General features: G+C 37.5%; 1 protein-coding gene across 4 annotated transcripts in view; it reads right to left on the bottom strand.

Moving 5' to 3' along the window:
- Window positions 1-23940, bottom strand: part of LOC101090867 (amine sulfotransferase-like) — a 47861-nt gene extending 23921 nt beyond the window's left edge. Inside the window, exons 1-5 of one of the 4 annotated variants that reach the window (XM_019831114.2) lie at window positions 23680-23940; window positions 22896-22920; window positions 21655-21792; window positions 12567-12747; window positions 8586-8738 (exon numbers count right to left, since the gene is read on the bottom strand). In XM_019831114.2, the coding sequence (XP_019686673.1) occupies window positions 8586-8727 (142 nt within the window). In that variant the 5' untranslated portion in view covers window positions 8728-8738; window positions 12567-12747; window positions 21655-21792; window positions 22896-22920; window positions 23680-23940. Of the gene's footprint in view, window positions 1-8585; window positions 8739-12566; window positions 12748-21248; window positions 21618-21654; window positions 21793-22895 lie in introns of those variants that run through there. The other 3 variants (XM_003986487.4, XM_019831115.2, XM_045057933.1) reach the window with 3 other exon arrangements.
- Between the last annotated feature and the right edge of the window lie 1488 nt (window positions 23941-25428).

Genomic DNA, 25428 nt, shown 5'->3' with positions numbered 1-25428 from the left:
TTTTTATACGCTGTTGAATTCGATTTGCTAGTATCTTATTGAGAATTTTTGCATCCATATTCACCAGGGATATTGGCCTGTAGTTCTCTTTTTTTACTGGGTCTCTGGTTTAGGAATCAAAGTAATACTGGCTTCATAGAATGAGTCTGGAAGTTTTCCTTCCCTTTCTATTTTTGGAATAGCTTGAGAAGAAAAGGTATTATCTCTGCTTTAAATGTCTGGTAGAACTCCCCAGGGAAGCCATCTGGTCCTGGACTCTTATTTGTTGGGAGATTTTTGACAACTGATTCAATTACTTCGTTGGTTATGGGTCTGTTCAAGCTTTCTATTTCCTCCTGTTTGAGTTTTGGAAGTGTGTGGGTGTTCAGAAATTTGTCCATTTCTTCCAGGTTGTCCAGTTTGTTGGCATATAATTTTTCATGGTATTCTCTGATAATTGCTTGTATTTCTGAGGGATTGGTTGTAATAATTCCATTTTCATTCATGATTTTATCTATTTGGGTCATCTCCCTTTTCTTTTTGAGAAGCCTGGCTAGAGGTTTGTCAATTTTGTTTATTTTTTCAAAGAACCAACTCTTGGTTTCGTTGATCTGCTCTACAGTTTTTTAGATTCTATATTGTTTATTTCTGCTCTGATCTTTATTATTTCTCTTCTTCTGCTGGGTTTAGGCTGTCTTTGCTGCTCTGCTTCTATTTCCTTTAGGTGTGCTGTTAGATTTTGTTTTGGGGGTCTTTCTTGTTTCTGGAGATAGGCCTGGATTGCAATGTATTTTCCTCTCAGGACTGCCTTTGCTGCATCCCAAAGCATTTGGATTGTTGTATTTTCATTTTCGTTTGTTTCCATGTATTTTTTTAATTTCTTCTCTAATTGCCTGGTTGACCCATTCATTCTTTAAGGGTGTTCTTTAACCTCCATGCTTTCGGAGGTTTTCCAGACTTTTTTCTGTGGTTGATTTCAAGCTTCATAGCATTGTGGTCTGAAAGTATGCATGGTATGATCTCAATTCTTGTATACTTATGAAGGGCTGTTTTGTGACCCACTATGTGATCTATCTTGGAGAATGTTCCATGTGCACTCGAGAAGAAAGTATATTCTGTTGCTTTGGGATGCAGAGTTTTAAATATATCTGTCAAGTCCATCTGATCCAATGTACCATTCAGGGCCCTTGTTTCTTTATTGACCATGTGTCTAGATGATCTATCCATTGTTGTAAGTGGGATATTAAAGTCCCCTGCAATTACCACATTCTTGTCAGTAAGGTTGCTTACGTTTGTAATTGTTTTATATATTTGGGTGCTCCTGTATTCGGCACATAAACATTTATAATTGTTAGTTCTTCTTGATGGATAGACCCTGTAATGATTATATAATGCCCTTCTTCATCTCTTGTTACAGCCTTTAATTTAAAGTCTAGTTTGTCTAATATAAGTATGGCTACTCCAGCTCTCTTTTGACTTCCAGTAGCATGATAAATAGTTCTCCATCCCCTCACTTTCAATCTGAAAGTGTCCTCAGGTCTAATATGAGTCTCTTGTAGACAGCAAATAGATGGGTCTTGTTTTTTTTATCCATTCTGATACCCTATGTCTTTTGGTTGGTGCATTTAGTCCATTTACATTCAGTGTTATTATAGAGAAATATGGGTTTAGAGTCATTGTGATATCTGTAGGTTTCATGCTTGTAGCAATGTCTCTGGTACTTTGTCTCACAGTATCCCCCTTAGGATCTCTTATAGGGCTGGTTTAGTGGTGACGAATTCCTTCAGTTTTTGTTTGTTTGGGAAGACCTTTATCTCTCCTTCTATTCTAAATGACAGATTTGCTGGATAGAGGATTCTCGGCTGCATATTTTTTTCTGTTCATCACATTGAAGATTTCCTGCCATTCCTTTCCGGCCTGCCAAGTTTCAGTAGAGAGATCTGTCACGAGTCTTTTAGGTCTCCCCTTATATATAGAGCACGTTTATCCCTAGCTGCTTTCCAAATTTTCTCTTTCTCCTTGTATTTTGCCCGTTTCACTATGATATGTCATGCAGATCGATTCAAGTTATGTCTGAAGGGAGTTCTCTGTGCCTCTTGGATTTCAATGCCTTTTTCCTTCCCCAGATCAGGGAAGTTCTCAGCTATTATTTCTTCAAGTGTACCTTCAGCACATTTCCCTCTCTCTTCCTCCTCTGGAATACCAATTATGCGTATATTATTTCTCTTTAGTGCATCAGTTAGTTCTCTAATTTTCCCCTCATGCTCCTGGATTTTTTTATCTCTCTGTTTCTCAGCTTCTTCTTTTTCCATAATTTTATCTTCTAGTTCACCTATTCTCTCCTCTGCCTCTTCAATCTGAGCTGTGGTCATCTCCATTTTATTTTGCAGCTCATTCATAGCATTTTTTAGCTCCTCCTGGCTGTTCCTTAGTCCCTTGATCTCTGTAGCAATAGATTCTCTGCTGTCCTCTATACTGTTTTCAAGCCCAGCGATTAATTTTATGACTATTATTCTAAATACACTTTCTGTTATATTGTTTAAATCGTTTTTGATCAGTTTGTTAGCTGTCGTTATTTCCTGGAGATTCTTTTGAGGGAAATTCTTCCGTTTCGTCATTTTGGATAGTCCTTGGAGTGGTCAGAACTGCAGGGCACTTCCCCTGTGCTGTCTTGAATAACTTGCGTTGGTGAGTGGGGCTGCAGTCAGACCTGATGTCTGCCCCCAGCCAACTGCTGGGTCTACAGTCAGACTGGTGTGCACCTTCTCTTCCCCTCTCCTAGGGGTGGGATTCACTGTGGGGTGGCATGGCTCGTCTGGGCTACTTGCACACTGCCAGGCTTGTGGTGCTGGGGATCTGGCGTATTAGCTGGGGTAGATTGGCAAGGTGCACAGGGGTGGGAGGGGCAGGCTCAGCTAGCTTATCCTTTGGAGATCCACTTTGGGAGAGGCCCTGCAGCACTGGGACTGAGTCAGACCCGTTGGAGGGATGGATCCGCAGAAGCACAGCGTTGGGTGTTTGCGTGGTGCAAGCAAGTTCCATGAGGGGAACTGGTTCCCTTTGGGATTTTGGCTGGGGGGTGGGCAAGGGAGATGGTGCTAGTGAGCGCCTTTGCTCCCCACCAAGCTGCGCTCTGTCGTCTGGGGCTCAACAACTCTCCCTCCTGTTGTCTTCCAGCCCTCCCGTTCTCCGAGCAGATCTGTTAACTTATAACCTTCCAGATGTTAAGTCCTGCTTGCTGTCCGAACACACTCCGTCTGGCCCCTCCACTTTTGCAAGCCGGACTCGGGGGCTCTGCTTTGCTGGCGGGCTGCCCCTCCGCCCTGGCTCCCTCCTGCCAGTCCGTGTAGCATGCACCGCCTCTCCACTCTTCCTACCCTCTTCCATAGGCCTCTTGTCTACGCTTGGCTCTGGAGAATCCATTCTGCTAGTCTTCTGGCAATTTTCTGGGTTATTTAGGCAAGTGTGGGTGGAATATAAGTGATCCGCAGGACGCAGTGAGCCCAGCGTCCTCCTATGCCGCCATCTTCCCAGAAGCCTCTCCAACCAGTCAATACTTGTTCTTATTAAACTGTCCCCCAAAATAAAAATGGATGGAAAACTTCCAAACTCATTCTATGATGCCAGATTTACCTTGATTCCAAAACCAGACAGTGCTCACTTCAGCAGCACATGTACAAAACCAGATAAAGACCCCACTAAAAAAGAGAATTACAGGCCAATATCCCTAATGATCATGGTTGCAAAAATTCTCTACAAGATACTAGCAAATTGAAGCCAACAGTACATTAGAAGAACCACTCACCACGATCAAGTGGGATTTAACAGGGCTGCAAACGTGGTTCAATATTTGCAAATCAATCAATGTGATATATTACATTACTAAAAGAAAGACAAGAATCATATGATCCCCACAATAGATCCAGAAAAAAGCATCTGATCAAGTACAACATCCTTCATGATAAAACCCCTCAACAAAGTAGAGATAGAGGGAACATAGCTCAACATTATAAAGGCATATATGAAAGACCCAAAGCTAATATAATCCTCAATGGTGAAAAACTGAGAGTTTTTCCTGTAAGGTCAGGAACAAGAAAGAGATCCACACTCACCATTGTTTTCTAACATAATACTAGAAGTCCTAGCCTCAGCAATGACAACAGAAAGAAATAAAATACATCTTAATTGGCAAGGAAGAAGTCAAACTTTTATTATTTGCACATGACATGATTCTCTATAAGGAAAACTCAAAAGACTCCACCAAACAACTGCTAGAGCTGATACATGAATTCTGCAAAGTCACAGGATATAAAATCTATGTACAGAAATCGATTGCATCTCTATATCCCAATAATGAAGCAGCAGAAAGAGAAACCAAGGATTTATCCCTTTACAATGGCACCAAGACCTATAAGATACCAAGAAATAAACCTAATCAAAGAGGTAAAGGATCTAAAAATATAGAACACTTATGAAAGAAATTGAAGATGATAGGAAGAAATATATAAGCATTCTATGCTCATGGACTCGAAGAACAAAAATTGATGAAATGTCTATACTACCCAAAGCAATCTATACATAAATGCAATCCTTATCAAAATACCATGAGCAATTTCCACAGAGGTCCAACAAATGAACCAAAAATTCGAATGGAATGACAAAAGTCTCTGAATAGCTGAAGCAGTAATGAAAAAGAAAACAGAGTTGGAGGCATCATGATTCCAGTCTTCAAGTGGTATTACAAAGCTGTAGTGAGCACAGAAGTATCATATTGGCACAAAAACAGATACACATATCAATGGAATGGAATAGAAAACCCAGAAATGGACTCACAACTTTATTGTCAACTAATCTTCAACAAAGCAGGAAAGAATACCCACTGGGGAAAAAAAGACAGTCTGTTCAACAATTGGTATTCAGAAAACTGGAAATCAACAAACAGAAGAATGAAATTGGACCTCTTTCATACACCATACACAAAAATAAGCTTGAAATGGACAAAAGACCTAAATCTGAGAACAAAAAAAAAAAAAAAAAAAAGTAAAAATCCTAGAGAAGAACACAATCAGCAATATCTTTGACACAGCTGCAGCAACTATTTACTAGATATGTCTCTAAGAGTCAAGGGAAACAAAATCAAAATTCAACTATTGGGACTTCATCAAGATAAAATTTCTGCACAGTGGAGGAAACAATCAACAAAAGTAAAAGGCAACCTTTGGAATAGGAGAAGATATGTGTAAATGACATAGGATAAAGGGTTAGTATCCAGAGTTTATAAAGAATTTTCCAAACTCAACACCCAAAAAACAAATAATCCAGTTAAGAAATAGGCAGAAGACATGAATAGACATTTTCCCAAAGAAGACATCCAGATGGCTAACAAACACATGAAAAGATGCTCAACGTCACTCACCATCAGGATAATAAAAATCAAAACCACAATGAAATATCACATCATACCTGTCAGAATGGCTAAAATGCACAACACAGGAAACACAGATGTTGGTGAGAATACAGAAAAAGGAGAACTCTCTTATATCCTTGGTGGGAATACAAACTGGGGAAGCCACTCTGGAAAACAGTATGAAGGCTCCTCAGAAAGTTAAAAATAGCACTACTCTAAGTTCCAGCAATTGTACTACTAGCATACAAAAATACAGAATCGAAGGTGTACACACATCCCAATGTTTATAGCAGCATTATAAACAATAGCAAAATTACATAAAGAGTTCAAGTATCCATTAACCTCTGAATAAATAAAGAAGATGTGGTGTATGAATGTGTGTGTGTGTGTGTGTGTGTGTATATATATATATATGTATATATACACACACACATACATACATATATATATACATATATATGTGTGTGTATATATACCCTCTCCCCACACACACAATGGATCATTACTCAGCCATCAAAAAAAAGGAAATCTTGCCATTTTCAATGATGTGAATGGAGCTAGAGTGCATTATGCTAAGCAAAATAAGTCAGTGAGAGAAAGAAACACAAATACCATATGATTTCACTCATATGTGGAATATAGGAAGCAAAACAGATGAACATATGAGAAGGGAAAAAAATGAATCAAATAATAAGAGACTCTTAACTACAGAGAACAAACAGGATTGATGGAGGGAGGTGGGTAGGGGATGGGTTCAATGGGTGATATTACTAGGGAGGGCACTTGTTGTGATGAGCACTAGTTGTTATGTCTAAGTGATGAATCACTAAATCCTGAAACTAATATGATACTATATGTTAACCAACTAGAATTTAAATAAAATTAGTTTAAAAAAAAATTGAAGCTAAAAAAATACACTAAAATACAAAATTATCAAGTACTATTTATTCCAGGGATATAAGGGTGGTTCAACATCCACAAATCGGTGTGATGTGCCACATTAACAAAATGAAGCATCAAAACCTTATTGTCATTGCAATAAATGCAAAAAAAGCATTTAACAAAAGTGAACATCCATTCATGATATAAAGTCTCAACAAAACGGGTATGGAAGAAACATACCTCAGCTTACAAAATGACATTATGACAAGTTCACAGGATCATACCCAATGATAAACAACTGAAAGCTCTTCATCTAAGATCACAACCAGGATTAGGATGCCCATTCTCTCTCATTTTATTGGAAATCGTAGCAACAGCAATTAGGCTAGGAAAAGAAATAAAAGGGATCCAAGATAGAAAGGAAGAATAAAACTCTCTATTTGCAGATGATCATGATATTATATACAGGAATACCTAAAGAGTCTACCAAAAACACTGTTAGAACTAATAAAAATTCAATTAAGTTGTTAAATTGCAGAATATGAAATAAGAATGCAAATATAAGTTGCATTTCTTTTCCTTTAAATTTGTTAAGTTTATTTCCATTTTTTTACAGAGAGAGAGCGCATGCACATGTGTGAGTGGGGGAGGGGCAGAGAGAGAGGGAGAGAGAATCCCAAGCAGGCTCTGCACTTTCAGCACACAGCCCAATGCAGGGCTGGAACCCACAAACCGTGAGATAATGACCTAGGCCAAAATCAAGAGTTGGATGCTTAACCGACTGAGCTGCCCAGGAGCCCCATAAGTTGCCTTTCTATATACTAACAACAAACTATCAGAGAAATTAAGAAACATCTCATTTATGATAGCATCAAAAAGAAAAAATATGTAGGAATAAATTTATCCAAGGAGGTAAAAGACTTGTACATTGAAAACTAGAAGACACTACTAGAAGAAATGTTAGATATCACAAATAAATGAAAAAATATTCCATGCTCATGGATAAGAAGAAACAACATTGTTAAATTGTCCATACTACACAAAGCAATCTACAGATTCAGTGCAATCCCTATCAATGTTACAATGTCATTTGTCACAGAAATAGAACAAACAGTCCTAAAATTTGTTTGTAAGCATACAAGACCCCAAATAGCTAAAGCAATTTTGAGAAAATAGAACAAAGCCTGAGGCATCAGACTTCTTGGTTTCAAATAATATTACCAAGTTATACTAACCAAAACACTATGATACTGGTATTAAAGGAAAAAAAGACAGGTTAACCAATGGAACAAAATAGAGATTACAGATGTTAACCAACATCTGTATGGTCAATTAATTTATGGCAAAGGAGATGAGAATATATTATGGGGATAGGATAGACTCTTCAATAAATGGTGTTGGGAAAACTGGAGAGCCACATGCAAAAGAATGAAACTGGACCACTCTCTTACACCATACACAAAAGTTAACTCAGAACAGTTTAAAGATATGAATGTAAGACCTGGAAGCATAAAACTCTTAGAAGAAAGCAGAGGATAAGACATTGGTCTTAGCAATGGTTTTGTTATGGGAGTGGGGATATGACACCAAAAACAAATGCAACAAAAACAAAAGTAGGCAAGTGGGAGAATATCAAACTAACAAGCTTCTGTACAGCAAACTATCAACAAAATGGAAAGGCAACCTATTAAAAGGGGAAATATTTGTAAATCATTTATCAAATAAAGGGTCAATATCCAAAATATATCAAGAACTCATACAAGAAAATAGCAAAAATAACAAAAATCCATTTAAAACATTGGCAAAGAATTTGAATAGCTGTGAAAGTATATACACACATAAATAGGTATATATGCATATATACACACACATATATATATTAGCCTGATATGAGTGCTATAACAAAATAAGACCCATATACTTTGGGATTATTACACACTATGGTAATTAGTATAAGTTAATTTTCCTTCTCATGCACTTGGCTATTAAATGCAGCTCAACTATATGTCTGAAGTAGCTGCCTAAATGGTACATATTCCTGAGTCCTTTCCCAGCCACTTCAGCAATTTAGTGTTTGATAGGGTGTCTTCAATCTATCTACTTCAATATTTTCTCCATTTTCTTGTACAAACAAAAAATAACTTACAGCTATGTTGTAAAAGATCTTAATTCATAGAATATTCAATTCAGCTCACACTATAATATCTAATGCATCAAGTGTTTATCTCTGTATATACTACTAGTAAAAAGACAGAATTCCAATATTATAAAAGTATCATTTCATTTATTTGATTAGCTATTAGAATACAGAACTCACCAGATTTGGGGTATGTAATAATGAAGACATCACTTTCTCTGATTACAAAATCATCTAAATTTTCTATAAATCCAATATCAAGTTCTTCACGACCAAAATGATATCCTTTAAATTTGAATAAAAATGAGTCTGCATCTTCCATATTTCAGTTACCTACAAAAAACAGACAAAATTATTTGGAAGAAATGCAGTAAAATTTTATGCAGTCTTCCCTTCCATATTTTCAGTTGGTGGCTATATATATATATGCTGAGAGAAGAAGCTTATCTCTTGTTTTCTTCACAAACACTGACACCTGACTGGCTCTGGAAGCTACTATCCTAGATTCCAGACCTGTAGAGTTTGGTCTGATGCCCAGGAGCCAAGTGTTTATGGGCTAGGTCTTAGTTTTATGTGTGTGTGCTCCATTTATGTAGGTACAGGGGAAATAGTGAAAAAATAATTATGTAATTGCAAAAAAAATGCTCTTAATCAGAAATCATAGATAGATAATAGATGATAGATTAGATAGATAGATAGATAGATAGATAGATAGATAGATGATAGATAGATAGAATCACATATATATAGATATCTCTAAAGCAGAAATCATATATACATTAGATAGATAGATAGATAGATAGATAGATAGATAGATAGATAGATAGAATCACAGAAAGATATCAGAAGAGAGAGAGAGATTGAATATACGAAGTGGACTTGAATGGGCTTCAGAAACATTTGTTTCCCACTACTCCTTCAGCAGCTGAGTTTTTATCCCCCTGGAACTGTAGTACAATATTTTAGCTTCTAGCAGGCTTGTACAAGTTTTATTTATATACTTTCTGGGTGGGAGTTATGTATTCATAAGGTTTTCGGTAACTTTTAATTTGAACTTTGCTTTATTTCCTAACTTGCTACTTGCTTAGGGTAATTGGGGTGGAACAGGCATGAACTAATAGACATGAATATATTCCAGAATGCCTGAGAAATTGCATGTGAGCAATTAAATTGTCCATAATGACCAATGGACAATGGCACAAAGTAAGTATGGAAGAAAACATTCAAATTATGGGTCATATGCCGAAAGTGCAAACCAAACTTTGTGAGTCATCATTGATGGGTATACTTTGCCTTTCATTATTATCTGTAGGTAGCCTTATGAAAAAATCTATTTTGATACTATGAACTCTGAGGTTTTATTTGACTTGGGGGTTCTTCTACATGACTCTGAACTGTCCTTTATTTCCATTTCCACAAAATAGTCATAGGAAGAGCTGAAAAAATAAGACCTTCAGAATCACACAATTTTCAAAGCAATTCCAGGAAGCCTGGGCCAAGGCTCATTTTAAGAAACAGGGAAGTAAGTAACTTAAAAAAATATTTTTGCAGTTACACTATTACTAGAAAAACTAGGAATGACAGCCTCTCTTTACAAAGGAGATTCATCACCTTCAACAAGTACAAAAAGATTGAGATACTACATGCATATTTTCAGACCACAATGCTATGAAACTTGAAATCAACCACAAGAAAAAACAAGGAAAGATAACAAATACTTGGAGACTAAAGGACATCCTACTAAAGAATGAATGGGTTAACCAAGAAATTAAAGAGGAAATTAAAAAGTATATGGAAACCAACGTAAATGATAACACCACAACCCAAAACCTCTGGGATGCGGCAAAGGCAGTGTTAACAGGGAAGTATGTAGCATTCCAGCCTTCCTAAAAAGGAAGAAAGGTCTCAGATACAAAATCTAACATTACACCTTAAAGAACTAGAAAGAGAACAGCAAATAAAACCCCAAACCAGCAGAAGACAGGAAATAATAAAGATCAGAGCAGAAATCAATGCTATTGAAACCAAAACCAAAACAAAAACAAAAACAACAAAACAAACAAAAAACAAAAACAAACAAAAAACAAAAACATGAGAACAGATCAATGAAACCCGAAGCTGGTTCTTTGAAAGAATTAACAAAATTGATAAATCCCCTAGCCAGTTTGATCAAAAAGAAAAAGAAAAGGACCCAAATAAATAAAATCAAGAATGAAAGAGGAGGGATCACAATCAACACAGCAAAAATACAAATAAGAGAATATTATGAGCAATTATACGCCAATACAATTGGCAATCTGGAAGAAATGGACAAATTACTAAAAACATATTAACTACCAAAACTGAAACAGGAAGACATAGAAAATTTGAAAAGACCCATAACCAGTAAAGAAATAGAATTAGTAATCAAAACTCCACAAAACACAAGAGTCCAGGGCCAGATGGCTTTCCAGGGGAATTCTACAAAGGAGATTCATGAAAGCTGCAAATTAGTTGTAAGCATCAATAAGAATTCACATCCAGGGAAGGAAGTGGGGGACCAGAGAGGGAAGGGTGGAGGAAGAGAGAGGAGGTAAGTTATTCTGCCACTAGAGTTATTTAAGGTGTCTCTTCTTTGCCATCCTGTGTTCAAAGAAACAACCTAATTTACACATCCATACCCATTGGGCTCTAATGTTAACTTCCATTATAAAGAAGCAGTGGCTCCCTAAGAGTAGTCAATTCCACGTCTTGGGATCAAAACAATAACAATGAGCTTGTAACATCTTGATCTTCTCATGAAGTAAACATAATTCTACCATCATACTCTACTCATATTAGATCCTAGTATATTTTTACTACTATCATGGTGAATTGTACCTTTCTTTCATATATGTGCTTAAATATCTAAATAAGTACTTGGAAACATGTATTGGCTCAATTTATTGAAAATCAGAGCAAAGAGTTATAGTATATTTTTGTTCCATATATAAGAGCTGATAACTTGGCCTACTGTTTGATATAATCACCAAACACCTAAAACAGCATAACTAGTACAGTTCAGAGAAGTGAGGGGGGGCAGAGGAAGTCACCCCTAAAAACACCAATTTGGCAGGTGGAATTTTTTATTTTGCTGAAAGCAATTAAGGCCCCCCAGACTCACAAAAGCTTTTTACATTTTCCTTAACTGCCTAAAAGAATTTAGATGCCGGCCTGTACCACAAAGAGAGTTACTACCACATATAACTTTTTATTTCTGAAAGAACCCAACCGCATGGCAGGACACACTTCTGTTTATCCAACATGTGTTCTTCGCATTTCCTGTGAATTCCCTTTCTCAACCCTTTCACCTGCTTCTCCTTAGCTCAGCATGGCAAATAAACCTCACTTGTGATACTGTCTTTGACTCTTCATTCCTTGTGGGTCTCCCATACATATATCATTACATTTTTCTCCTATTAATCTGTCTTATATCAATTTAATTATCATAACAGTCAAAGAACCTAGAAAGGAAAAGTGAAAAGATTTTCACCCCCATCAAGAATGAAACTACTCACCAATAGTTTGTTCATTCAAATTAAGTGTTAAATTCTAATATAAATGCCAGTGAGAAGAATAATTGTGTTGCTGCTGATAAAGACACAAAGACTAAAATTTCCACAAAGAGATTTAAGGATTCACCCATTAGCAGAACTCCCAGAATCAATAACCCATTAAGGAGGAAGGATTAGGCTGATGCTAACCAGCAGATCATCCAAATGACTGGGGGGAAGCCCTGATGCATTTACTACAAATAATGGACAGTAAATGGTTCAAGCAGGTCAGTGCTACTCAGAGCTGCTGGGCATGGTTCAAAATCTCTGCTTTCGAGTGATACCAGAAAATAAAGATGTATTTGCTTGCTGTCCCACTCATGATACTCTAATGGCCATAGTCCGGAGTACAATGGATTGAGTTGCCTCTACTTCAATAGCACTACTATTGGTGTCTTTAAGTCTTTGTGTTGTTTCTTATGAAACAAAATTGAGAATATGAGTAGTGTGAACAATTGAGAAGTTAAGACAAGAAATCTACATATGCAAGAAGTAAATACATTTATTTTGAAGGATTAGGGACTTTCCATAATTCTACAATTTGCTTGACACAAATGTAATACTCATGTAACTACCAATCACCGTTTACCTGCCATTATTCCCTTCAGTTTTGTCACTGTTGAGTGAGTGGTGAGGTCTTCATACCACATAGGGATGTGATATCACAGAGGGAATCACAGGTCCTGGGGTTGGCTGTTCAGGTACCGTTTTGTGTCCTCTTTTTCAGGGGTTCCACACTCTATCCAGTTTGTCTTCTGAACAGAATGGTCCTAAATGATAAACATCTAAGGTTTATTCAAATTGCCTCTGGATAAACACCTAAGGTTTATTCAAACTCCCTCTATATGTACTTGGGTTATTGACCTTAGATGCTGCTTCTCTTCTGTTGTTAGTGCTTCCTGAATAACAAACATTTCTTCATTTATACTAAGATAAATCACCAAACTTTGGCATCTGTTGATGTTACTGCATGCACACTATCTGATTTGGAACTGGACTCAAGTCCTTCCTAATACATATCCTCTCACCCTTATTTGGGAAAAGTAGATTGTGTTTCTTATTTAGAACTACTCTCAGTAACTTTGGAATTCATGGTTTCATCTGTCCTATTGTCACCTTTCATTAAATAAAAATTTGATCCAAAGAAACGATTTAATCCCTTTTATTGGAGTAATCATCACTGTTAAGAAAATGTTTAAACCACAGAGATTCAACAATAGAGAAGAAACTGAGATGGATGGAGGGAGAAGGGTGGGAGATGGGATACATGAATGATGGGCATTAAGGAGGGCACTTGTTATGATGAGCACTGGGTGTTGTATGTAAGGGGACGAATTGCTGAATTCTACTCCTGAAACCAATATTGCACTTTATGTTAACTAGCTAAAATTTAAATTAAAAACAAAGAAGTCTTTAATGTGACAGAAATTGGACCCTGTAATTATGAAGACAAACTTTTTCTCACAGTATTTCCTAACTTAAAACATAACACATTCCTGAAGCCAAAGTTGTTAATTGCTAGAAAGGAATAATTGTGATTCACTAAAATAAAAAACTTGAGAAAAGCAAACTGATCCTTACGATTCTTTTTTTTAATTTTTTTATGTTTTTATTTTACTTTTGAGAGAGAGACAGAGTGCGAGCACAGGAGGGGCAGAGAGAGAGGCAGACACAGAATCTGAAGCAGGCTCCAGGCTCTGAGCTGTCAGCACAGAGCCCAATGTGGGCTCGAACTCACGGACTGTGAGATCATGACCTGAGCCGAAGTCGGACACTTAGGCAACTCAGCCACCCAGGGGCCCCTGATTCTTATGATTCTCGAAAATTTTAGTTATTTGCAAAACTTGTAAGGCTGAAAAGTGGGAAAATTATCCAGTTTTGAGTTTAAGCACAACCTCTGACCTAATATTGCCTGACTACTAAGCTCTATTGGCCTTGTCTTAACTATAACACAAAAATTTTAAAAATTTGAGTAGTGATTTGAAAGTGTGTATGCTGTTGGGGATAGAATCCATAATTAGTTCTAGTAAATCACTAAAAAGGAAGTGAAAAAAAAAAGGCAGAACAACCACTTCTAGGACAAGATTGGAATCTAGAGAATGTATATTACCTAAAATATCCATTTTCTGACAAAAGTACCATATGTCAAAAAACAAGAAAGTGTAACACATATTCAGGGGAATAAAGGGCAATTAGTAAAAACTATCTCTGAATGGACCCAGATGCTGGACTTAGCAAAAAAATAAAATAACAGCTATAAAACAATGTTCATTTATTCAGTCCTTAGATCTCAACAAGTTTGATCCGACAGAAGAAAGAATCATGGAACATGAAGACAGATCAGTAGTGAAGAGAATTACAAAGAATAAAAAGAACAGAAACACAAAGAATGAAGAAAACTGAACATAACCTCAGGGACCTGTAGAACATATCAAACAGAGGAACATATACAGAAGGAAAGGACAGAAAAAAATCTTTGAAGAAAGTATGGTCAAGAATTTCCCATATTTGAGGAAAAATATTAGTTTACACATCCATAAAGCTTGACGAACAAGTAGGATAAACGTGAATAGGACAAAAGCTACACATATCACAGTTAAACTACTAAAACATACATTTTAGGATTGTTGCTTTTGTTTTTGTGAATGATTTTGGTATTTTAATGAGTATTGAGTTCAATCTCTTGATTGCTTTGGGTGGTATGAGCATTTTATGATATTAATTTTTCCAATCCACAATCATGAGGTGACTTCCATTTGTTTGTGCCTTCTTTGATTTCTTTAAGCAAAGTCTTGTACTTTTCATCATATAGGTCTTTCACTTCCCTGGCTAAATTATCTAGATTTTTTGTTTTTATTTTTGATGCTACTCTGAACAAGATATTTTTATTTTTTTCAGATGTTTCATTATTACTGTAAAATAATGAAACTGATTTCTGTATATAGATTTTGTATCCTGAAACTTTGATTAATTTGAACAGTTTTATGATTGACTCTTCAGGATTTTCTATATATAAAATCATATCAGTTGCACATAGTGACCATTTTACTTTTGCCTTTCTGATTTGGATGCCTTTTCTTTCTTTGTCTTGCCTAATGGTTCTAGCCAGGACTTCTAGTACCATAATAATGGTGAGAGTGGGCATTCATGTCTTGATCCTGATCTTAGAGAAAAAGCTTTCAACTTTTCACTATTGAATATAATATTAGCTGTGGCTTGTCATATATAGTCCGTACTATGTTGAGGTGTATTCCTTCTATACTCAATCTATTAAGGCTTTATAACATGAAGGATGCTGTATGAGTTGCGTTTTTCTGTGTCTAGTGACATAATTATGGTATTATCTTTTATTTTATTGACATATTACATTTATTGAAGTGTGTGTGTTAAAGGAAACTTGCATCCTAGAGAGAAATCTAATTTGGTCCAGGTGTTCTTGAATTTAATTTGCTATTTTGTTGAGAATTTTTGCATCAGGGATATAGGCCTATAGTTTTCTCTTCTTGTGGTATTCTTATCTGGTTTGGGTATGAGGGTAACATTGGCCCCACAGAACAAGTTTAGAAGCATGCCCTTCACTTTGGTATTATGGAAGAGTTTGTGGAGGAATGATGTTTCTTTAAATGTTTGGTAGAATTCACCTGTAAAGCCATCAGTTCCTGGGGGGTTGTGTTGGGCTGATTACTCATAAATCTCTCAATTTACTCATTTGTCTATTTTTCTCTTTCTTCTGGATTCAGTCTTGCTAAAGCCGTGTTTCTAGAAATGCATCCTATCTTCTAGGTTATGTAATTTGCTGGCATACAATTGTCCATAGTAGCGTCTTATGCTCCTATGTATTGCTGTAGTATCACTTGCAATGTCTCCTCTTCTGTTTCTAATTTTATTTGAGTTATCTCTCTTTTGTTCTTGGATAGTCTAGCTAAAATTTTTTCAACTTGGTTGATCTTTTCAAAGAACCAGATTTTAGTTTTGTTGTTCCTTTTTGTTGTTTTGTTGTTGTTTGGGTCTTCATTTCATTTCTGCTCTGATCTTTCATCTCTATTATTTCCTTCCTTCTAATAAGTTTGGACTTAACTTGTCCTTCTCCAGTTCCTTATGCTGTGAAATTAGGTAGTTTATTTGATGTCTTCCTAATTCTTTGATTTTTTGATTATTATTAAATTTCTATCCAGAACAGTTTTTCTCTCTATCCCATAAGATTTGATATGTTGTCTTTCCATTTCATTTGTTTTGAGATAATGTTTTATTTTCCTTTTGATTTACTTTTGACTTTTTGGTTATTCAGAAGTATTTTGTTCAGTTTCCACATATTTGTGAATCTTCTCACTTTCTTATTGTCAGTTCCATAAATAGGAAAGATAGGGAAATCTGAGATTTGTTTTGTGTCCCATCATATAATCTATCCTGCAGAATAAAGAGATGAGTGTGCACTTGGCAAATATTGGAGGGAATGTCCTATAGATGTCTCTTAGGGGTACCTGGGTGACTCAGTTGGTTAAGCATCTGACTTCGACTCAGGTCATGATCTCACAGTTCATGAGTTTGAGCCCTGCATCGGGCTCTGTGCTTAGCTCAGAGCCTGGAGCCTGCTTCGGATTCTGTGTCTCCCTCACTCTCTCTCTCTCTGCCCCTCCCCAACTTGCTCTCTTTCTCTCTCTCAAAAAATAAGATAAAATTAAAGTTAAGAAAAAAAATTTTTTAAAGAAGTCTCTAAAGCCCATTTCTTCTAAGGTACTGTTCCATTGCAATGTTTCCTTGTTGATTTTCTGTCTGGATAACGTATCTACTGCTGACAGTCAGGTAATGAAGTCCCCTACTATTAATGGATTGCTATATGTTTCTCCCTTAAGATCTGTTGGTATTTGCTTAATAGACTTCAGTGCTTGAATGTTAGAGTACAAATACTTGTGGTTTTTACATCTACTTGCTGTATTGACCCTTTTATCATTACGTAATGACCTTCCTGTCTTTTGTTACCACTTCTGATTTTGACTTGAAATTCAGTTTGTTTGATGTATAGTAGGCTGCAGCTATTGTCTTTTGGTTTTCACTTGCTTGGAAAATCATCTGCCATCACTTCACTTTGAGCCTATGTATGTCTTTAGAGCTGAAATGTCTCCTGTAGGTGACATATAGTTGGGTCTTGTTTCTTTAACCATACAACCACTGTGTGCTTCATGATTGGTAAATTTATCCATTTATTTTTAGGGGGATTATTAATATGTAGAACTTATTAGTGTTCATTTGCTATATCCCATCTATATTGTTTCTTTTTCATTCTGTTTCTGCCTCCCTTGTTAATTGGTGGGTTTTGTCGTGATATGTGGCCTTTTTTCTTTTTTTCCATGTTTTGTGTCTGCTCTAGATTTTTGCTTCAGTGTTTCCTTGAAGCTTACATAAAACATGTGGGTCTTTTTCTTTTTCTAGCAACTCAAATTCATTTGTATCTGCTCTACATTTTTGCTTTACAGTTACCTTGAGGCTTAAATAAAAAATGCTAGCCCTTTTTCTGCCACTAGCAGCTCAAATTAACTTGTCTATGTTACCCTCTTTTGTTTTTGATGTCACAAATTACCTCTTATGCTATGAATGTTAACCAATTATAGTGACTATCATTTTTAATGCTCTCTTCCTTTACCCTATTCTGTAATTGTTTGACAAACTATTCTTAAACAGAGTTAATGTCCTAATTTTGACTGTATCACCTTTATCAGAGTTTTATGTGATTTCATTTATTAGTGTCTTTCATTTCAGCTGGAAGAGTTCTTTCTGCATTTCTTGCAAGGCAGGTCTAGTGGTAAACTCCCTCGAGTTCCTGCTGAGAAATCTGCTAATAGCCTAAGGCATAGGGGGTAAAGGGTAGGGGGTTCTTTGTGGGCTAACTCTTCTTTCCCTTGCCTTAAGAATTCTATCATTGAGTTTGGACACTCATCATAATGTCTCATTGTTTTCCCATTGAGATAATAAAATGTTCTATGAGCTCTGTTGACTTGTATGTTAAATTCCTTTCCCAGGTTTCTCTGACCCCTTCCTCTGTTCTCCTGATACACTCCTTAATCTTATATTGGCTTTTCTAATAGTCTGATAACTCACATAGGGTTTTGTCACTTGTTTGAAATCCTAGCTCTCTCCTTTTCTACTTGAATCATTTCTAAATTCCTATCCTCCAGGTAACTTAATCTCTCTTCCATGTGACCTGCTGTATTTCTAATGCTTCTTACTGCATTTTTTCATCTCATTTGAGTCTCTCAGCTCCAGAATTTGCTTGAGTCTTTTTTTTATAATTCCAATCTCTTTGGTAAAGTACTCCTTCTGTTCATTAGTTTTATGCTTCAGTTCATGGAACTGCCTTCTAAATTTTCTTGTAGCTTATTGAATTTCTTCATAAAAGCTGTCTTGAATTATACATCAGATCACAATATTTTGTCTTCGAATTTCGCTCTGAAGGATTGCCCTTTATCCTGTGTGATACTGTATTACTATGATTCTTCATAGTGGATGAAATGTGCCTTTGTCATCTCACTTGAAGGCCTGAATACCTTTCTTGTGTAGAAAAGGCTTTGACTCTAACAGTTAAACAGATTGGCAATCAGAAACTTACCTTTGTTTCTCAGTTCATGATATAGCACAATTATTTTATTTTCTCTTACTGAATCTGACTCACCATTAAATTAGGAGCATACCTAAAGGATCTGGCATTTTTTTTTTATTTTTTTTTTCAACGTTTTATTTATTTTTGAGACAGAGAGAGACAGAGCATGAACAGGGGAGGGGCAGAGAGAGAGGAAGACACAGAATCGGCAACAGGCTCCAGGCTCTGAGCCATCAGCCCAGAGCCTGACGCGGGGCTCGAACTCACCGACCGCGAGATCGTGACCTGGCTGAAGTCGGACGCTTAACCGACTGTGCCACCCAGGTGCCCCGTGGATCTGGCATTTTTTAAAAAGTGGCAGGAGAGTTGTGGGCTTAGCCCTTGGGTCTTTGGGTGTGCCCAAGGACTCTAGGGTGGGTGGGAGGAGTCTCAGAAGTCCCAGACCTCTTCCTGAAATACCAAGGCAGACAGCAGAACACTTCTTCCTTCAATTCTCTTTCTCTGCCTTCTTCCATTTCCGTCCTTTGTCCCAGTCGCAGAGTTCTCTTCCGGGAAACCCAGGTGCTGCTGAAGAGCAACAGGCCCCTCCAGCTGCACCTGAGCAGTCGGGAGGACTTCACCTACCACCTGTGCTTTCCACCTCCTCTGCCTCCTCTGCTGGTTCCAGCACTGCCGCTCTGGCTGCTGCACCTCCCTTGGCCCTTTGGCCCCATAGCCTCTCTGGTTCTCAATCCACCCACTTTGGATGCACATGGATGATCTCTAATGTCCCCATATGCTCTGTAGAGGCACTTTTTTTTCAGTCATGGATGTCCAATTACACGCAAATTGAGGGGAGAGAAAAATGAACAACTTACACTGCCAGGATGCTGATGTCACCTATTACTCCTTTTAGTAAGGCTGAATGAAGAATCTCCTGTCTGGAATTTTATCTAAATGCAGACTGAGATGGGGTTTTAATGCAGTACAATTGTTACGTGGAAGAAGAGCCATATAAGAAAGATTAGGCAAAGAACCTAAGAAAGACCAAGGGTCCAAGGAACAATGATAGGTGCTTGTTTTATCTCTATGAAAATATTATTCCTCCTGGAACAGGGAGAACGCTACTGGGAAGGTTCTGACTTTATTTTGAAATCAGTCCATTCTAAATGTGCTTAAAACACATCATAGTTGTCCAAACTCCATTTAATATCCTAGAATCAAAATGATCACTCCAGGTCTGGTATGGTGGCCTAAATCCCCTTCAGCCCATCTTTCACTATCTACAAAACACCCCACAACGAGGTAAAAGTAACAAGGAATGCATGGGAGACATAACATGAACAAGTGGACAGTATAGGGAATAAGGTTTCTTTTTTTAACTTTTGAGCCTTTTGTTTCTGCAATAGTTTTTCCTCTTGTGGGATTGTCCTCACAGCAGAAACTGTTAGGATCCCTGGCTTCTTCCCAGCCTGATATGACAAAGAAAAATGCTCCCATACATTTCCAAACCCCACCCAGAACCACTTCCCTAGCACCACTTGGGGTGTGTGGGTAGCCAGGGGCCCTAGTCAACAGCCATCCCACCAAACTCTGCCCTCAGCCAGTTCTGCTCTAGTGCTGTTGTGCCGTAGGTCACCACAATGCTGTAATTGAAATCGTAAGATGTTTTAGTTTGCGTTCTCCCAGGACACACACTGAGATTTGCATGAGGACTGAGAACTGCCCTCAAGAACAACACCTGTGAGGGAGTGAAGGCAGGTGCTCTGGGCAGAGGGAGAAGTTGGACTGCAATGCACTAGCAACAAAACCCACAAGTGATCACACAAGGAGCTAAAGAGTTGGGCTGCCCTTCAAATTGTTTTAACCTGAGGCAGTTTGGCTGCTACAGATGTGAAGGCAGGTAACATTTGTGTAACTGCAGCTGAAGGAGGTGCCATCTGCACTACTAAATGTTTGGTTTTCTCCCGGATTCAATATGTTAATGAAATATTGGCAAAAGGAAGTGGAGCAATATTTGTCTTAGTCCAATCAGGCTGCTATCACAAGACAGCATACACTGGGTGGCTGATGAAGACACTTATTTCTCACAGTTCTGAGGCTGGGAAGTCCTAGATCATATCACCAGCAGATTCATACCTAGAGAGAATCCCCTTCCTTCGTAGTCTTCTGTGACCTCACATGGCAGAAGCAGTAAGGGAGCTCAAGTCTGTTTTCATTTTTATAAGAGCCCTAATCCCAATCATCACCTCCCCAAAACTCACCTCCTAGCATTATCACCTTGGGAGTTAGGATTTCATCATATGAATTTCTGGGGGGACACAAACATTCAGTCCAAGGCAGTACACTTATTCCCTATAATTTCATTGTGTGAGGCAGGGGGAAAAGGTGGTGTGGGAAACATGAGAAGATTTGTAGACAAAGTCCCATGAAAAATTCACCAAGTTTTGACCATGTTTATTAACTGTCCTTTTTGAATAAAATTGTCGTGTTCTAGAAGTATTGTGATCCCCACCTTACAGGTGAGGAAGTTGAGGATCAGAGATTAAATGAATGATCGGAAGCTCCCAGTTAGTAGGAGGGCCTATTCCAGTTCTCACCCCTCTGCCAGAACCATCTCTTAGATTTTCAAACTACACAAGGCATTAACCTTCAGTGGTGAACTAAAATATGAAGTATTAAATATTAAATATTCACATTTTCCCCTTGTGTTCAAACTCTCTGGGGCTGGCTCAATGTGTGCTGGCACATCTTCAATTGTGCATCTAAGAGAGAGAAACACAACCTCCTTCCATAAAATACACGGACACAGAGAACTTCCTATCTCAGACAGAATCCACTAAAATTAGTTGCTAATAGGGGCACCTGGGTGGCTCAATCAGTGAAGCATGCAACTCTTGAATTCAGCTCAGTCATGATCTCACAGTTTTTGAATTTGAGCCCCTCATCTGGTTGTGTGCTGTCTGCACTCTCAGTGCTCTAGGCACAAAGCCTGCTGGGATTCTCTCTCTCTACCCCTCCCCTGCTTGCACTCAAAATAAATAAACATTTTTCAAAAATTAGTTGATGATTGCAAAAAAAAAAAAAGACACTAAATGCATACCTTTGAGAATGTGCCTAACACTCTCCTTTAATGTCATTTTCAAGGGCCATAGCATCAATATTTATCTTTTTAGAAAACATCCTTAGTAACAGATCCTCAAGTGTTAAGGGCCTTTCCAAATAATAGAAACAGTCTGACCTTTAAAAACAAAATTTAAATGTCAAAAGATACATCCAAATTAATATCAAAGTTCTTTTAAAACATTATCCCAAAAGTATAGGTGGAAAATTTTGTAGATCCATACTTTCTAGACAGTCTGAGTTCTACAAGAATCAATTTGTTCAAGAGACCAACAAATCTGGGTGTAGTTCATTTTTCTTTAATGATTATATCACATCTACATAGGCTTGGACTCTTATGGTCAAAGCCATAACCTACCAGTTGGTATCTCAAGCATGTGCAGTAGCCCATAATCTAATAATTTCCAGGCCCTTAATTACTTCAGTTTAACTATCTGCTTGAAGTTGGTAACAGTATGGCTCATTCTGCTTGTCTTCCGAGCATCTTCATTTACACAAAGAAGCACCCTTTACCTAAATCTTCACCAGGTTCCAACTCCAGGCCTTTCTCCCTAATATTCTTAGGATGGAGGCCAGGAAACCCTGAAAGCCTTTTCGACCTACCAAGGACTACGATAATGTGAGTGAGGCACTGATCTTGGGTGCAAAATTTTAAAAAGCACCAAAAACTCAGTTATTAAGATCAACATTTTAATGCAATATTTTAAAAAATAAAGATTTAACGTAAAATCCATGATAAATAAAATATCCAAATTTTAAGTAATTACTGATTTTTCCTTTTACTTCAGGTGCCAAAATGGCTCTACACAGCACTGTTAATTAAAATTTTGATTTGGCATTCCTTTACAATAGTCATAAACGTTTTCCAACTATTCCCATTTTTCTATTAACGGAAGGTGCACTAAGTCGTGCATTACCACCCCACCTCACCCCTTTTCTTTCCAAGTCCTTTGCCCAACAAAGGGGAAATTAAACTGAAAGCTATAACTTCATGATAAACCTTATGGCAGTATTCTGCATCTCTGTTATTCTGACATAGGTCCTAAAGCAGCAAACAAGCTAATGTCATTCCCATTTACGTCTTTATATGGACTCCTACTCCATGTGCATTGGTGAAAAAACATTCCCTATCACTTTAGAACTCAATGGACTCTCTAAAATTACTCCCTACAGTTCTGGAAGTGTGTGACTCATTTTTATATACAATCATATGATGTTTACCTTTGTTGCTGGACATTTATGTTCTCTGAAAGACAAACAAAACACTATGAGCTACTTGAGATAGTTTACCTGCTTTCTGTTTGCACCTCCATAACACAAACAACGGGCTAGCACATACATATTGAAAACTCACACTCTCCTTTCTCCTAGAATCCAAGAATGTATCTCTTTGACGCTTGACACATATACCTTTGGAGTTTGTGACAGTACAATCAATGAACTCATCCTTTCATCCATAAGAAATGTTACCAATCACTCTTTCTGGTTTTACCTCAAATAGGAAATGTTCGTGTAACCTTTTAGAGGTGTTTGCCTTAGATCAGTGCACTTTTTTCCTAAGGCACCTCTCCTGGCAGAAGAATATGAAGTAATGCAGAATCTGGAGGCATTACTCAAAGCTGCATATGGCAAATAAAACACTTCCTTGAACTGCCATAGTTTACCTTTAAAATGCAGGAGAACTTTGCATAATTCACTCAATTCAACAAATAATAGATGCCTATTTGGTGCCAGACATTGTCACAGGCATACAGCAATGAATACACATAGTAGTATTCGTTTTTAATCTTATAATACTTCATACAACTTAGCATAAGTAGAAAAACAAAAGCAAAAATTTTCCCAAATCCAAGAGCAAAACTGAGAATCCAAGATGGCCAATTACTGCTTCAAATACCACCAGTCATGCTTTTGCGCATCCTGGGATTATGTGTGCTCCAGTTTGAGAAGTAGAGTCTTTGGTTAATTCCCATAAAATAAAAGCAATATTAAAGTTAATATTTACTTTGGATGAATATACTTGGGTGTATCATTACAACAAGCTCTGAGTCTTCATTTCCATATCATCAGGTTCTACCTACATTCTGAAATGACAAAGATGGAATCCACTTCAATACTTAGAGAAAACATATAAAACTTACACTTCAGGGGCACCTGGGTGACTCAGTCGGTTAAGCATCCAACTCTTGATTTTGGCTCAGGTCATGATCTCATGGTTCCTGAGTTTGAACCCCACGTCAAGCTCTATACTAGACAGTGCAGAGCCTGCTTGGGATTCTCTCTCCCTCTCTCCCTTTCTCCCTTTCTCCCTGCCCCTCCCCACCCCTTCTCAAAATAAATAAATAAACTTAAAAAAAAACCAAAATCAACCATATACTTTAAAAAAGTCTTGTGTGAGAGGGAGGTAGAATCATTCTTGACACTTTAAGGTCAAGTCCTCACTGACCTCAGCACTATATTGTTCATCATTGCTTTTCTTACCCTTAATTAAACTACTCTCAAGTTCTTTTTTTTTTTTAAACATTTATTCATTTTTGAAAGACAAAAAGAGACAGAGTGTGAGCAGTGGATGGGCAGAGAGAGAGAGAGGGAGACACAGAGTCTGAAGGAGGCTCCAGGCTCTGAGCAGTCAGCACAGAGCCCGACACAGGGCTCAAACCCACAAACCGTGAGATCATGACCCGAGCCGAAGTCAAACACTCAACCGACTGAGCCACTCAGGCGCCCCAACGGCTCTCAAGTTCTTAATGCATCTACTGATCAGCTTCAGAAAGGATCTCTTCTTAGAAAAAGTAAATTCTCACACAACACAAATTTTTGGACTTCTCTCTGTAGAGAAATGACAAACACTACTGGTATTCCCTTCTATTGGTCAGAACCAAAGCTGGTGAAAAAGTATTATATTCCTCAATGATAGTATTATATTCCTCAATTTTGTCTTAAATAATTTGATTTTAACCATAAACCCAAATCCAAAAATAAACATGGGATTGATACTGCTTATCTGTGGATGCGTAATACGTGTATTTTTGAAAGGAGGCAGCTATTTGTAATAGCACAAGTAATTCCCTATTAGGATTAAGATTCAATTTTCCAAAGTTGCAGCGCCTAGATAACCTGCATGAAGCCTGGCTCTCCTACCTGGGGTCCCCAAATCAATCATTCCAAGCTATGATGAAGAAGGTCTCACAAGTACATGAATGTGGATGTGTGTTCTCTTGCAGACACTGTACAACCCCCAAAATCCAGACCTTTCCAGACTGGCTAAATTCGAAGAGTGGAGGAACATCACAATGTATCTATTTCACAACTACAGGACTATGGTTCTGAATAAGGAGTATGCAACAGTATCACCTGTGTCACCGGCATGAGATTTCACTGTTTTAAAATTCAGATTAAGGTCAGTGTTTAATAACCTCAACTGTGGAGGGCCTACAAGTGCACACCTTGGAATAACCACAAAGGATTCTGATTCAAACACTACCATAAGACTAAAGGCCTTTGTAATTCTGACTATATTCAGGTTTCTGGTTTTGCAAAGACTTAAATATGTCATGCCCAAAGGCTAGAATTCAGAAGGCTTAATGTTCTCTTCACCTCTGTTCTCTGACATTTTATATTAATGACAACACTTAGAATCCAAAAGCCATCACTGTCTCCCCCATAAAAATTCCAAGTTATTACAACTCCTTGTATATGAGCCCACACCTGTACACAGTAGCAGACTGTCTTCTAGTCTTAGTGGTATAGGCTG

The sequence above is a fragment of the Felis catus genome, chromosome B2 (assembly GCF_018350175.1).
Source record: "Felis catus isolate Fca126 chromosome B2, F.catus_Fca126_mat1.0, whole genome shotgun sequence".
Classification (NCBI taxonomy): domain Eukaryota; kingdom Metazoa; phylum Chordata; class Mammalia; order Carnivora; family Felidae; genus Felis; species Felis catus.
The sequence above is the reverse complement of the archived record's forward strand: the minus strand, read 5'-3'. Positions and strand labels throughout refer to the sequence as shown.